The sequence below is a fragment of the Schistocerca piceifrons genome, chromosome 7 (assembly GCF_021461385.2).
Source record: "Schistocerca piceifrons isolate TAMUIC-IGC-003096 chromosome 7, iqSchPice1.1, whole genome shotgun sequence".
Lineage (NCBI taxonomy): Eukaryota > Metazoa > Arthropoda > Insecta > Orthoptera > Acrididae > Schistocerca > Schistocerca piceifrons.
In genome coordinates, this window is record NC_060144.1 from 568,881,621 (window position 1) to 568,897,048 (window position 15,428).

Genomic DNA, 15,428 nt, shown 5'->3' on the forward strand with positions numbered 1-15,428 from the left:
CGACCGCGAGAGCTGCGGTCTGTCGGCCCCCAGGTTGCCCGGTCTCTTTATGTTCCTGATCTTGCTGCAGCTGGCCCTTTATGACACACAGCCCTCCTCGATCTCAGCCTGAAAAGAAGAAGAAACATAAGTCCCGGGACAAAGAGCCTCTGGTGTCACCAGAGGTCCCTTCCCCGACTTCACAACCGGATTCTGACCTGTCGTTCATGGATGTCGCCCCCTCGTTGTCGGTGACGGGTGGGGACCCGGCGGTATGACTGGCTTTAGCGTGTTCAGCCCCCATTCAAATCATCGTTCTGTGGTTCTACAATGGAATTGTAATGGATACTATCGTCACCTTCTGGAATTGAAATCCCTTCTTTCGTCTTACTCTGCAGCTTGTGTGGTTCTCCAGGAATCTCATTTTACTGATTCTCACTCACCGACGCTCCGTGGGTTCCGTGTTTTCTGTCGAAATCGGGTCGGACCCCTGCAGGCTTCTGGTGGTGTTTGTACGTTGGTCCGTACAGACATTGCTAGCACGTGGATTCCTCTTCAAACTACATTGGAAGCGGTTGCTGTTAGGGTCCACCTAAACTCTGCGATCACAGTTTGCAATCTTTATCTTCCTCCTGACAGGACTCTTACACCTGCTGCCTTAACTGCCCTTCTTCAGCAACTTCCTCCTCCTTGGGGATTTTAATGCTAATAATCCCTTGTGGGGCAGTGCCTTTCCATCTAGACGAGGTCTTCTTATAGACCAGTTTATTGCAGACCACGCCTTGTGCCTTCTTAATGATTGCTCCCCTACTCATTTCAGTGCCGGTCATGGTACCTTTTCTGCCATTGATCTTTCTCTTTCTTCTCCCTCTCTCCTCCCTTCATTACACTGGTCGCCACACGACAACCTTTGTGATAGTGACCATTTCCCGTTGGTTATCTCGCTCCCCGATGGACAGGTTACCTCGTTGGTCTTTCCAACACGCCAATTGGCCTCTATACACTGCGCAGGTCGTGTTTTCTCCCTCTTTGTCGGGTTGTATTGATGACGTCCTACGTGACATGTCTGACACGATTGTTCGCGCTGCTAACCTTGCTGTCCCGCGCTCATCTGGACCATTTCGTCGCCGGCAAGTCCCATGGTGGAGTACGGCCATTGCCATTGCCATTCGTGATCGCTGTCGAGCTTTGCAACACTTTAAGAGGCACCCATCCGTAGCCAGCCTTACTACCTTTAAACGCCTCTGTGCTAAAGCCCGTTATTTAATCAAACAGAGCAAGCGGATATGTTGGGAACGATTCGTTTCTTCCCTTGGTTCTACTGTCCCTCTGTCACGGGTATGGGCTACACTTCGCTCTCTCCAAGGTTGCCATCGGCAGTCCACCCTCCCAGGCCTTCACCTCCCAGATGGCCTTTGTACGGTCCCATTAGTTCTTGCAGAACATCTTGTGACCCATTTTGCAGTGGCCTCAGCATCAGCCTCCTATCCAGCTGCTTTCCTTCACCTGAAACAGCGGGCTGAAGCTTCCACCTTATGTTTCACCCCTTGTGGGTCAGAATCTTACAACGAACCTTCTACTGAATGGGAATTTCTTTCTGCACTTCTTCTCATGATACAGCGCCCGGCCCAGATTCCATTCATAACCAACTGCTTCACCATCTCAGTGCTCCACAACAGCAACATCATCTTCAGGTGTTTAACCGTATCTGGCTCCAGGGTGACTTCCCTTCTCAGTGGAGGGATAGCATTGTGGTTCCTGTCCTTAAGCCTGGTAAGAACCCCTTATCTGTTGACAGCTATCGGCCAATTAGTTTGACCAATGTTGTTTGTAAGTTACTTGAACGGATGGTAGCCCGTCGGCTCAATTGGGTCCTCGAATCTCGGGATCTATTGTCCCCTTACCAGTGTGGCTTTCGAGAGGGACGGTCTCCAATCGATCATTTACTTCACTTGGAATCCGCAGTTTGGCAGGCTTTTTCCCTGTGCCGCCAGTTGGTTGCAGTGTTTTTTGACCTTCGCAAGGCCTATGACACGGCCTGGCGCCATCACATCTTACTTACCCTTCATCAATGTGGTCTTCAGGGCCCACTCCCAATTTTTATCTGCCAGTTCCTGTTCCATCGGTCGTTCGGAGTTAGAGTTGGTACTGTTTTTAGTTCCCCCACGGACCCAGGAGACGGGCATCCCACAGGGTTCTGTCTTGAGTGTCCTTTTCCTCATTGCTATCGATGGACTTGTGGCCTGTCGGCCCTTTGGTCGCCCCTGCCCTGTATGTGGATGATTTCTGCATTTGGGTTAGTTCCTCTTCGATGGCATCTGCAGAGCGGCAGCTCCAGGGAGCTATACGGCGTGCCTCTGCATGGACCCTCTTACATGGGTTCCAATTTTCTCCTCTAAAATCGCGGGTGGTCCACTTCTGTCGCCGTACTACGATCCACCCTGATCCAGAGCTCTATCTCGATGCCCACCGATTGCCTGTGGTCCCACAGTTTCGTTTCCTGGGTCTTCTTTTTGACAACAAGCTCACTTGGCTGCCCCATATCAGACATCTGAAGGTAGGATGTTTCCGTAAACTCAATGTCCTTCGCTTCCTCTTGGGGTGCGGACCGTTCCCTCCTTCTCCATCTTTACCGTGCTCTAGTTCTGTCTCGCTTGGACTATGGTTGCCAAGTTTATGGTTCAGCTGCTCCTTCCACACTGCACGTGCTGGATCCAGTCCACCATCGTGGTATCCGTTTGGCCACTGGTGCCTTCCCTACTAGCCCTGTTGATAGTCTCCTGGTTGAAGCTGGGATCCCCCCCCTCCCCCCCATTTCTGTCCGGCGGTCCCAGCTTCTGGTGTCTTATGCACTCACTATCCGTTCCTCTCCCACTCATCCTTCCTATTCTATCCTGTTCCCAGACCATGGACGTCGCCCACCCGACTCCCGCCCTCGGGCGGGTTTACCGGTTGGGCTCCGCCTTGCGTCTCTTCGCCATGATTTTCAGCTTCCTTCTTTGTCCTGTCTTCCTCGCTCCCTCCCCTCCACCCTGCCTTGGTTAGTTCCTCGGCCTCGAATTCGGATGGATCTCCGCCGAGGTTCAAAAGATTCCATCCCCCCCCCCCCCCCCCCCCCTCCCCAGTGGTGTTCCGTTCCTTTTTCCACCAAATTTTATGGGAGTTTCGGGATGCTGTTGTTTTTTACATTGATGGCTCTGAATCTGCTGATCATGTGGGGTATGCCTTCACGTCCTCTGTCGGAACGAGAAATCATCTGCTGCCACCTACATGTGGGGTGTTTACTGCAGAATTGATGGCAATTTCCCAGGCCCTTACCTTTATTAAACAGTCCCAACACAACCGCGTTTTGTTATGTACGGGCTCGATGAGTGGCCTTCTTGCTATTGACCGGTGTTTTTCGCACCATCCCTTGGTCTCTGCCATCCATGACCACTTCGGGTCCCTGGCCATGTGGGTATCCCGGGTAATGAGCTCGCTGATCATTTGGCTGGGGGAGCAGTCACTTAACCCCCATTTTCTGTAACCCCTCCTGCAGCAGATTTACGGCTTCACATCAAATCCTACTTCGCACAGTCGTGGGCCAATTCTTGGGAGGCTACTCCCCTGTCTAATAAACTTCGTGCGATTAAGGTGACATCAGGCCCGTGGCGTTCTTCCTTTCGCCTCTCCCGAAAGGACTCGACCACACTGTGTCGTCTCCGCATTGGCCATAGCAAGCTGACCCATGGTTTTCTTTTGCGTGATGAGCCACCCCCACCTTTTGGTTGTGGAGCCTTCCAGTCGGTAGCCCACATCTTGGTTGAATGCCCCCTTCTTTTGGCTCTGCGTGCTAAGTACAGACTCCCCCACACTTTACCTTTGATGTTGGCTGACGATTCCCGGGTGGTCTCTCTGGTTCTCGGTTTTCTCCGGGAAAGTGGTTTTTATTCTCAGTTTTAAGGTTTTTAATCTCTCTCTGATATTGGGGCAGAGTGGTGAGTGTTTGGGTGTCTCCCACTGTAAGCAGTGTTCGGAGATTCCCGATTCACCTCCCTGACCGAAATCCTCTTTTCTTCCCCTTTTACTCTGTTTTTACCCCCCTTTTTTAATTGGTTAGTCTCCTATTCCCATACGTACTTTCTACATTCTAGCGGTTGTACCTTTTTAAGTCACAGGTGGTCTTGCCTATGCTGCTTCAGCATAGCGTTGGGTTCGTTCTCTTGCTGACTTCCCTCGTTTTGTTTTTACCATTGACAACATGACTGCCCCTTTACATTTTTAGCCTTTTCCCTTTTATTGTTCTAACTTGCCTGAGATGTCATATTAGCGGAATGGACCACATTTGAAACAAGGGACTGGTGACCTTGCTGTTTGGTCCCTTAAGCCTCAAACAACCAACCAACCATTAGTGTAATAATAGTAGATTCATCTTGTTTACTTCATTTGTATACCACAAGACGCTGGGCTGATGAAAGCTCTTGAATTCGTGCTTTGAATTCCTGGGGTTGTTACAATGGTTTTGTAAAATATGAAGTTAATCAGTTTTACTAAGTACACATAGGATGGAAATGTTACTTGCATGATACCAAAACTGTGATACTCAAAGGACACTCGAAAATCTTTCATGTGTGTTAAGAAAGACTTCACTTCTGAACTACAGCATATATGAAATTAACCTGGGGAGGTTGTGACAAAGTTAAAATTTTGTGTGGATGGTAGTATTGGTCAAAAACAGTGTCAGATGGAAGACTTTGCCATCAAGACAAAATCTTGGGAACCTTCCACTTCAGCCCTTTCCCTAATAATTATGTCTGCTCTTATTCTAAAGAGAAGTCTCTGGAAAGGAGAGCAGTTCTTAGAAAAGTCTCCAGTCAGGCTTTGTTGCCAGAATGGTTCTTTCAATAAGTGCTTTGATTGATGTACCCTGTAGCTTTAATCAGCCAACTACAGTTCCATTGTTAAAAATGTAACAGAAAAATTGTTTTAAGATTGTGTTATGTTGGGGTTGGGGGGGGGGGGGGCGCTATGTAATGAGGTCTTTCATACAAAGTTGTCTGCATTTCCAGGCTAAACCATAAGGTTCTCAGGTTGCTTGTTTGAGAATGCGCTTATTTATGGGAAATTTTTTTGGTGGTGAGAAGAAAAATTTTTCTGACACTCTATTTGTTAAAAGTGAAGTTCCAAGGGGTCTAAACTTATGTAGTGAATAAGTTAAGGGCAGTTAGGACACTCTGTTTCTACGGTAGCTTTTATTTGCATGAAGCTCTACAATTAATTATAAAAACACTTGACTCCTGTTGCTCAACATACCTTATCCCCTGTTTTTACATTCCTCATTCTTCAAAAACTTGCCTTGCAAGCATTCTTCTCCGTTGGCATCAAGACTGTAGAAAGTGGTAAACTTGTCAGTCATTTAATCGAAGTCACTGTGTAAGTGCATGGCAGAGGGTTCACAGAAAAGTTTCGTACAGTTTTTTTGACCATTCTGCTCTCAGATAGCATGTGGGGAAATTGTACACCCAAATCATTTCATGAACACTCTGACTTCTTATTTTATTACAATGGTCATTTCTCCATAGGTAGGTGGGAACAAAAACAATATTTTTGCATTATGAGGAGAAAGGATGAGATTAACACTTTGCAGAATCTTGCTGAAATGAAAAACACCTTTGTTTTAATTAACGCCACTCCAACTTTTGTGTCATATCCATAATACTCTCCCCCTGACTCGTGAAAATACAAACATGCTGCCCTTCTTTGAACTTTTTGAATATCCTTGGTCAGTTCATCTGGTAGTGATCCCAGAATTCCATTCCATACCACGGAGAAATACACAGAGAATGGGTGCGTGTAAAACAGTCTGTTGTAGATTTGTTGCATTTTCTGAGTGTTCTGCATATAAAACAGTTTTTGGTTTGCCTTCCCTACAACATTTCCTGATGTAGTGAACAGCCTATGAAAACATGAGTTTTATTTGGAGGCTGAACTATGTTTGGGAGTATTTTCTTGTATCTGATCCCATTTGATGATAATTTAACAATGAAAACAATCAATTTTTGACAAAATAAGATGAAGGAAAATGACTGGATAGGTTTAGGAAAAGGGGTAGATTTTGGGAAAGTCACCCTGAACTCTTTGGTAAATCTCCCCTGACCCACAGTTCTGGGTGACTTTCCCAAAATCTACTCCTTTTCCTAAACCTCTCCAGCCCTTGTCCCTCACCCCTCTTCCTTCCCCTTCAAATCTTTATTGATAATTGTTGCAGAAATGTCGTGAGCTGCTGATTTAATGAAATATTGAAGTCTCTTCTGGTGCTAAAACTTTTTGGTTCTAACATATTTGTTGGTGTATTGTGAGAAAAAGTGCCAGAACACCTCAGCTCAGAAGCTGCACTAAATGTGGGCCAGCAGTGGAACCAACAATTATCATATGTGGTGGGGCGTGTGATAGTTAAACCCAAGCCTTGTTGGACCTCCACATCACATTTAACCTGCTTTTCTAGACTGTACACGTCTTGAAGGCTCGTGGAGTTCCTGAATGGTAAACAAGCAGTGCTTCAATTTTCAAATGGCCACTTTCATTGCCTCAGCGATACAGATGGCCGTACCGTAGGTGCAACCAAAAACTGCCTTGCTGTGCTGGCACTACAAACGTCTGAAAGCAAGGGGAAACTACAGCCTTAATTTTTCCCGAGGGCATGCAGCTTTACTGTATGGTTAAATGATGATGGCGTCCTCTTGGGTAAAATATTCCGGAGGTAAAATAGTCCCCCATTTGGATCTCCGGGCGGGGACTACTGAAGAGGACGTCGTTATCAGGAAAAAGAAAACTGGCGTTCTACGGATCGGAGCGTGGAATGTCAGATCCGTTAACCGGGCAGGTAGATTAGAAAATTTAAAAAGGGAACTGGATAGGTTAAAGTTAGATATAGTGGGAATTAGTGAAGTTTGGTGGCAGGAGGAACAAGACTTTTGGTCAGGTGAGCACAGAGTTATAAACACAAAATCAAGTAGGGGTAATGCAGGAGTAGGTTTAATAATGAATAAAAAAATAGGAGTGCAGGTAAGCTACTGCAAACAGCATAGTGAACGCATTATTGTGGCCAAGATACACACGAAGCCCACGCCTACTACAGTAGTAAAAGTTTGTATGCCAACTAGCTCAGCAGATGATGAAGAAATTGAAGAAATGTATGATTAGATAAAAGAAATTATTCAGGTAGTGAAGGGAGACGAAAATTTAAGTCATGGGTGACTGGAATTAGAGAGTAGGAAAAGGGAGAGAAGGAAACATAGTAGGTGAATATGGATTGGAGCTAAGAAATGAGAGGAAGCCGCCTTGTAGAATTTTGCACAGGGCATAACTTAATCATAGCTAACACTTGGTTCAAGAATCTTAAAAGAAGGCTGTATACATGGAAGAAGCCTGGAGATACTAGAAGGTATCAGATTATATAATGGTAAGACAGAGATTTAGGAACCAGTTTTTAAATTGTAAGACATTTCCAGGGGCAGATGTGGATTCTAACCACAATCTATGATTATGAACTGTAGATTAAAACTGAAGAAACTGCAAAAAGGTGGGAATTTAAGGAGACGGGACCTGGATAAACTGAAAGAACCAGAGGTTGTACAGAGTATCAGGGAGAGCATAAGGAACAATTGACAGGAATGGGGGAAGAAGTACAGTAAAAGAAGAATGGGTAGCCCTGAGGGATGAAGTAGTGAAGGCAGCAGAGGATCAAGTAGGTAAAAAGATGAGGGCTAGTAGAAATCCTTGGGTAACAGAAGAAATATTGAATTTAATTGATGAAAGGAGAAAATATAAAAATGCAGTAAATGAAGCAGGCAAAAAGGAATAGAGAAGTCTCAAAAATGAGATCGACAGGAAGTGCAAAATGGCTAAGCAGGGATGGCTAGAGGACAAATGTAAGGATGTAGCGGTTTATCTCACTAGGGGTAAGATAGATACTGCCTACAGGAAAATTAAAGAGACCTTTGGAGATAAGAGAACCACTTGTATTAACATCAAGAGTTCATATGGAAACCCAGTTCTTAGCAAAGAAGGGAAAGCAGAAAGGTGGAAGGAGTATATAGAGCGTCTATACAATGGCGATGTACTTGAGGACAATATTATGGAAATGGAAGAGGATGTAGATGAAGATGAAATGGGAGATACGATACTGCGTGAAGAGTTTGACAGAGCACTGAAAGACCTGAGTCGAAACAAGGCCCCGGGAGTAGACAACATTCCATTAGAACTACTGATGGCCTTGGGAGAGCCAGTCCTGACAAAACTCCACCATCTGGTGAGCAAGATGTATGAGACAGGCGAAATAGCCCCAGACTTCAAGAAGAATATAATAATACCAATCCCAAAGAAAGCAGGCTTTGACAGATGTGAAAATTACCCAACTATCAGTTTAATAAGTCACATCTGCAAAATATTAACGCGAATTCTTTACAGGCGAATGGAAAAACTAGTAGAAGCCGACCTCGGGTATGACCAGTTTGGATTCCGTAGAAATGTTGGAACACGTGAGGCAATACTGACCCTACGACTTATCTTAGAAGAAAGATTAAGGAAAGGCAAACCTACGTTCCAACATTTGTAGACTTAGAGAAAGCTTTTGACAATGTTAATTGGAATACTTTCTTTCAAATTCTGAAGGTGGCAGGGGTAAAATACAGAGAGCGAAAGGCTATTTACAATTTGTACAGAAACCAGATGGCAGTTATGAGTCGAGGGACATGAAAGGGAAGCAGTGGTTGGAAAGGGAGTGATACAGGGTTGTAGCCTTTCCCAGATGTTATTCAATCTGTATATTGAGCAAGCAGTAGAGGAAACAACAGAAAAATTTGAAGTAGGTATTAAAATCCATGGAGAAGAAATAAAAACTTTGAGGTTCGCCGATGACATTGTAATTCTATCAGAGACTGCAAAGGAATTGGAAGAGCAGTTGAACGGAATGGACAATGTCTTGAAAGGGGATATAAGATGAACATCAACAAAAGCAAAGCGAGGGTAATGGAATGTAGTCGAATGAAGTCGGGTGATGCTGAGGGAATTAGATTAGGAAATGAGACACTTAAAGTAGTAAAGGAGTTTTGCTATTTGGGGAGCAAAATAACTGATGATAGTCGAAATAGAGAGGATATAAAATGTAGACTGGCAGTGGCAAGGAAAGCGTTTTTGAAGAGGAGAAATTTAACATCGAGGATAGATTTAAGCGTCAGGAAGTCGTTTGTGAAAGTATTTGTATGGAGTGTAGCCATGTATGGAAGTGAAACGTGGACGATAAATAGTTTGGACAAGAGGAGGATAGAAGCTTTTGAAATGTGGTGCTACAGAAGAATGCTGAAGATTAGATGGGTAGATCACGTAGCTAATGATGAAGTATTGAATAAAATTGGGGAGAAGAGGAGTATGTGGCACAACTTGACAAAAAGAAGGGACCGGTTAGTAGGACATGTTCTGAGGCATCAAGGGATCACAAATTTAGCGTTGGAGGGCAGTGTGGAGGGTAAAAATCGTAGAGGGAAACAGAGATGAATACACTAAGCAGATTCAGAAGGATGTGGGTTGCAGTAAGTACTGGGAGATGAAGAAGCTTGCACAGGATAGGGTAGATGGAGAGCTGCATCAAACCAGTCTCAGGTCTGTAGACCACAACAACAACACTTTTATTGGCACAGAGCATCAGTATGAGATGGTCTTTCGTTGGCTTGTGAGCAGGCAATGCATTCTCCTCTGCTGTTACAAAGGTACGCTTCGGCATCTTTTTCCGGAGTAGACCCATCTTGTCACAGTTGAAAACCTGTTGTGGCAGATAACCCTCAGAATCCATGAGCATCTTGAAGTTGGTGATGACATTCTCTGCTGATGACTTTCTCTGCTGCCTTTGTGGGAGCTGGCTGCTTCACCATGCGTTACAATGCTGTGGTTGCCGGTTCTTGTCTTAAACTTTTCAAACCACCCATGGCTTCCCTGAAACACTTCTTCGGCTGTTGATGATCCAGGTGTCTTCTTAACGAGGTTAGCAAAAAAATTCTCACCCTCCCACTAATGATGTTCTCATTAACAGTGTTGTCTTGGAATTCCTTTTCATTTATCCATGTAAGGAGCAATCTTTCGACATCGTCCAGAATACGAAACCATTGATTACTCTTGTCACTCCCTTTGAAGCATCTGTTTCCTTAATCTTGGCCTTGTTATTGTGGACAGTGCTAAATCAACAACACTCACTCCACATTCACATTTTCCATAGATTTTACTTTTCATTTCTAACGTAATTTTCTTTCTCTTATGGTTGTCTTCTTGCGACTTTATCTTTGGGGGGGGGGGGGGGGTAAATTACTTCACCAAAATCTCTACTGTTTTAACGTTTCTAAGTAATCTTGCATATCTGAGATATGGTTACGTGTATCTTCGATGTCCTGGGCAAATAGTTACTATATATGTTCTATCTTAACGTCTACCTCTTTAAACTATCCTTGAACCTCCTCCTTGACTAAATCCCATCATTTTTGTGTTTCAAACTGGATATCCTTATGTAACTAAAAGATTGCTTCTATACTAGAAATCTCATCTACTTTCCGGGATACCAGGTCTAATGCTTGTTCGTGAGTATTAATATTATTTGATAAATATTTTTATTGGATTTAATACTATCAGATTACTCTTCTTCAGTGGCTTTAATACTATTTGAAAATTTGTCTAATGTATTTAATTTTCCAGCTTGAGCGTTACTACAGTTTGATAATTCTTAGATTTTCTTCAGTATTTCTGACATAATGCTATCCAGTGATTCCTTAGTGGATGCTGTTGTCGTCCATTACTGTTCCTTTATAGCGTGTAGAAAAATTCCCGTGACCAGTCACAATAAAAGATATTTTCGACAAATGTTGTCTTGCCACATATTTTGTGAGTGATAAGACATACAGTTAAGAAGTACAACTTGGAGCTGTTTACAGCTCACATAATTCAATGAACAGCAAACTGCACTGCACTGCCGACATGTTTCGCCCGAGCTCAGCGACATAGCGATGAGTTACTGTGTTCTCATTGGGTAGTCAGCTTACCAGCTGCTGCACTACAAAGCAAAGCTGTGCTGTTGGATCCTTTTGGAGATCACTGCTGGAGCTATAATGTTGAAGTTACAATCTGCAGTTCTTCCATGTCGTCAGCTTCTTCTTAATGCATGTGCCAGATGTTGCTTAAGCACATGAAAACCTAACATCGTCGACCCTTTTGCCACGGTCAACTATTATGTTATGTGTTGTCCAAATCTCTTTATAAATATTTGATATCTTGTGGTTTTATCACAAAGTAAACTTATTTCTTCTTGAATAGTGAAATCAGTTCAGGCACACTACTGCATCTGCCTGCTTATCCCTTCAGTTGTTGACTTTGGTTACTCTAGGCAACATTGTATGTTCTTTTATTTTCATCAAATTTCTTAGAAAATTACAAATGCTCTGTCTCATTTTTGCACCACAAATTTGTGTCCTCCACTAGGGAGCCAATATGTGTTTGGTGGGTTTTAAATTATACTCCACACATGATCTGTCATCCTAATGCCTGTCTATCAACTTTACCTCATATTTAATTTTCGGTCACCTTTCTTGAAGTTAATTCCTTTCATGCTCCTGCTATGCCGTGCCTCAGAATCTTGCTGTTTGACTACTAGACCTTCTTGCAATGTGTGGGTGTTGGAAGAGAGCTCCAGTATGTCCAAGGTACTAAATGACACAAATGCCTTAATGGTAACTCTTCCGTGTTTTATGTACAATGCGTTTCATGTACAATGATAGGTGAAAAGATATCTTTTACTCCTTAGCTCGTGACAGATTATTACATATGTCTTGCTTTTACTGTAGCAATTGAGAGAAAATGACTGTTCTTTTAATGATTTTCAGTTGTCTATCATAATTTGCATTCTTACGCGCATCTCTTCAGACTGTGACCTGTCAGGCTCTGCTGAGCTGTGACATCCCAGGAACAAGTGCTACATCCCAGCAGTGGGAGAGGTCTATTCGCAGTCATACCTTACTGATGTCGGGAGCTGATGTGGCTTACAGTTCACCTGCACTTGCATAAAATGAGAGTGCGCACAGTGGGACATTCTACACTTCACTACCTAAACTAAGTTTTCACTTCTCGCGAACATCTTTCGTTGGCCTAAGAGGATAAAAGTAAAACATGTTGTTCCTAAGAATTCCATGGTACAGCTCAGTAGGACTGTGAAGTCATTTTAAAATATTATCTGTTATGAGGCAGTAATTTTCCTTTTCTAACACACTATGTCCCATTATCTTAACAGATATGGAGGCTAAAATTCTAGTTGCTATGTGCAGTTGTCAGACCAGCTCCATAAAACCAGGTACAATCTAGAGTGACCAGCCTCGCACACTGGTGGACCATCATTTTTTAGTAGTATTGTTAGGTGTGCAGTGATACCAGCAGGTCAAGGAGTATTGGTGGAACATAGTAGTGCTCAGGTGTGTTTACCTTGTCTGTTGACAAGATTTGCTTCGGGTGAGTTCTCTTCTCTACAGCACTGCAGCAAGTGACACTTAAAAACACCGTCACTCTTAAATGAGTAAGGTTTAATGATTGTGCATAATTGACTGTGCTGACGTGACTCACAGAAAAGTGCTGTTATGGGAAATAACTCGTATGACATAAAAACACATTTGGCTTTTCTTGTGTATGTGGGAGAGACTACTTTACCCTAAGTGTAACCTTGTCACTTAAGTCAGTCAAAATTTGTAAAATTGGAAAGCACTCTCATGACAAGTTTCTTTTCTTCCTTTGTCTCCAACTTTGGCATTATAATTTCAGTTTTGTAAAATGTAAGGAAAATAACATAGTTTCCAATTCTTTTTAGAAACATTCCCCTTGAATTGGTTTATTTGTCTTCTCTTTAGTAATAATTGCTGCCACCAACTGACAATCAGGAAAGCACATCTGTGTGTATATACTAAAACATTGTTATTGTAAGTACGTCAGAATAAAAAGTATGAATATTTACCTCTTTTGCTTATGGGTTGATAATAGTGTAGCCAACCGTATTATGTAACACCAAAATTTGTGTGTTGCATGTACTCTCTACTGCAGTTGCATCTATATCAGCAGACCGATAGTGTGGGTACAAAGTAGAAAACATGTTGTGTTTATGTACCTCAAGCTTCCGGGTAAATTCGTAGAAGCTTTTGTAACAAAAATGAGGATAGGAAATTGCTCGCTTTTAGGTCTTGTATGTGCACACGAGTGGTGTGGCAGCTCTTCCCTCTGTTCCATTTTGGAATAGCTATTTGTAATTTGATTTTTTTCCCTATTGTGTTTCAGCAATGGAAGGCCAGACTACATGGCTATGAAGAAGCAGCTAAAATCTTTCGTCAAGTTGATGATGAGAAATCCCCGGAATTTGCTAAATATTTAGGTCTGCTGAAGAAATTTGTTGTGGACAGCAATGCAGTTGCTCAAGAAAAAGGCTTGGAGGCTGTGCTGGCATTTGTTGAAAACTCTGCTTCAGCTGGAAAGTATGTGCTAAACTAAGCTTATTATACTATGTGTTTTAGAAATGATTTGTTGATGCACATTTTTTACTTTTTCTTCTGCGTAATTAATGTTCTTTCATGGGACTCCAGGCAGGCAGACTATCTCCCTCCTTATTTACACTTAATAGAATTTAATTATTTGCTGTATTGCCTCTATGGCTCCAACTCCCCACCCTGCACCTGTGAAAAGAAGAGGGGGAAATCTTCCTTTTGTGCTTAATTGCACTTCCATTCCACTTATCATTTATCTTCCTCTTAGTCAATCTTTAGTTCTGTGACATTCTCTGGACTAAGACATAGTGCTTGTTAATGTACTGTCTTTGAACTCCTCTCGTACATGTCCACCTTAATTTTTATGCCCTCCCTCTCCTTCTCTCAACCTGGAGTCTTGTCATGTGTGTCTCCTATGTTCTTTCCTCCATAGCCGTATTTAACTTTGATGTTGGAAACAACTATGTTAATTATGCAGCACGTGAATAGTTCAAAGTTGATTTTGATTCCAAACATGCTATCTGCCTAAGTAACTAAAAGTCACTCAAAAGACCTATTATAAAAAGTTATTGCACCTGCCAGAATGCCAGATATCTAAAAGATAATTTCAGTGATGTTCTGTAAATCTGATATTTTGCAGTGGGCCTGTAAAGTATTCGTGAAATATGGAAATTTTCTTGTGTTGTTGATGTTCTTAAATAACAAAAATATTGCCAGCACAGATCAACCAAATGTCAAAATTCCTTTCACAATGGATTGCTTTTTTTCATTGTTTCCAGGGATATTATTTTTTTAAAATTGATAATGTGTTTATTTATTGGCAACTTTTATTGTCTTACCAAAACATAAAAAATGGAGAGGAGTGGAGTTTGAACCCACTTGTGCAGAATTTAAATGATCTAAATACGAGTGTTATGTCCAATAGCCATTGCCACAGTTATCGAGAGCCTTTCGCCTCATATGTGTCTGCAGTAAATTTAAATTACTTATTCTTCAAGTTCTTGGAAATAATTTTATTGCAGGCCTGAAGCATATATATTTTTGAGTTTTACGGTGAAACCATCTGATCCAAAACACGCCCGGTGTCTAGATCTTGTAGGTACTGTAGATATTTTTGTTTAAGGTATAATTACTTCAACAAAACCTATTTCCTGCTGTCGGGAAACACTGATTCTGGTTTATAGTTGTCTGTAGTGAATATTCCTTAATCCTAGGATTAAACCTCATTTTTTTCCAAAATTATTTGCTTTATTGCCCTGTTATATCACGTGGTGGTGGTGGTGGTGGTGGTGGTGGTGGTCCAGAAGACTGGTTTGTTCCTCCTTGAATTAACGAGCATTGCACTCTCATTTAATTGTATAGCCGAAAGAGTTGGCCTGCAGGAATTGTGAAATGAACCCTGTCATCTAGGATCACATACCACAAAAGGGCGCAGATTGACCACGGGATGGGGAAACTCGCAGGCATCTATTGTCTGCTGAGGCCCAAGCGCTGTAGTGTGTGAGTGAGACAGACGAGAACCTATGTCATAGGGAAATTTAGTAGAAGACTTTTGTGGCCAAGGAGACATAGCAGTGTTAAATATGGCGGACTTAAGATCGACCATAAATGGAAACATTTATGAAAACCATTGAATTCTGTAGTAATGCAAGGAATCAAGCCACAGTAATTTTAATCTGCCATCCTCCGTAAATTTTCATGGTGATCCCAATATAACTTGAATATTGATCACATCTCTAATAGTTTAGGATTTACTTTAAAATGAAATTAACAAGTATTGTAACGAAGACCTGAATGCTAAAATCTGAACACTTTGGTCAATCTCAACGAGTGACATTTCATATAGAATTGCATCATTAAAATTACAAGTTTTGTAAATATCAACTCTGTAACTTTATTTGTTTAAAAGCATCA

General features: G+C 42.4%; 1 protein-coding gene across 2 annotated transcripts in view; it reads left to right on the plus strand.

The window, feature by feature from the left end:
- LOC124804734 (protein mini spindles) overlaps positions 1–15,428 on the plus strand; it is a 145,235-nt gene that overhangs the window by 17,422 nt on the left and 112,385 nt on the right. For both annotated transcript variants that reach the window (XM_047265027.1, XM_047265028.1), the window contains exon 3: positions 13,312–13,505. In XM_047265027.1, coding sequence (XP_047120983.1) covers positions 13,312–13,505 — 194 coding nt within the window. The remainder of the gene's footprint in view (positions 1–13,311; positions 13,506–15,428) is intronic.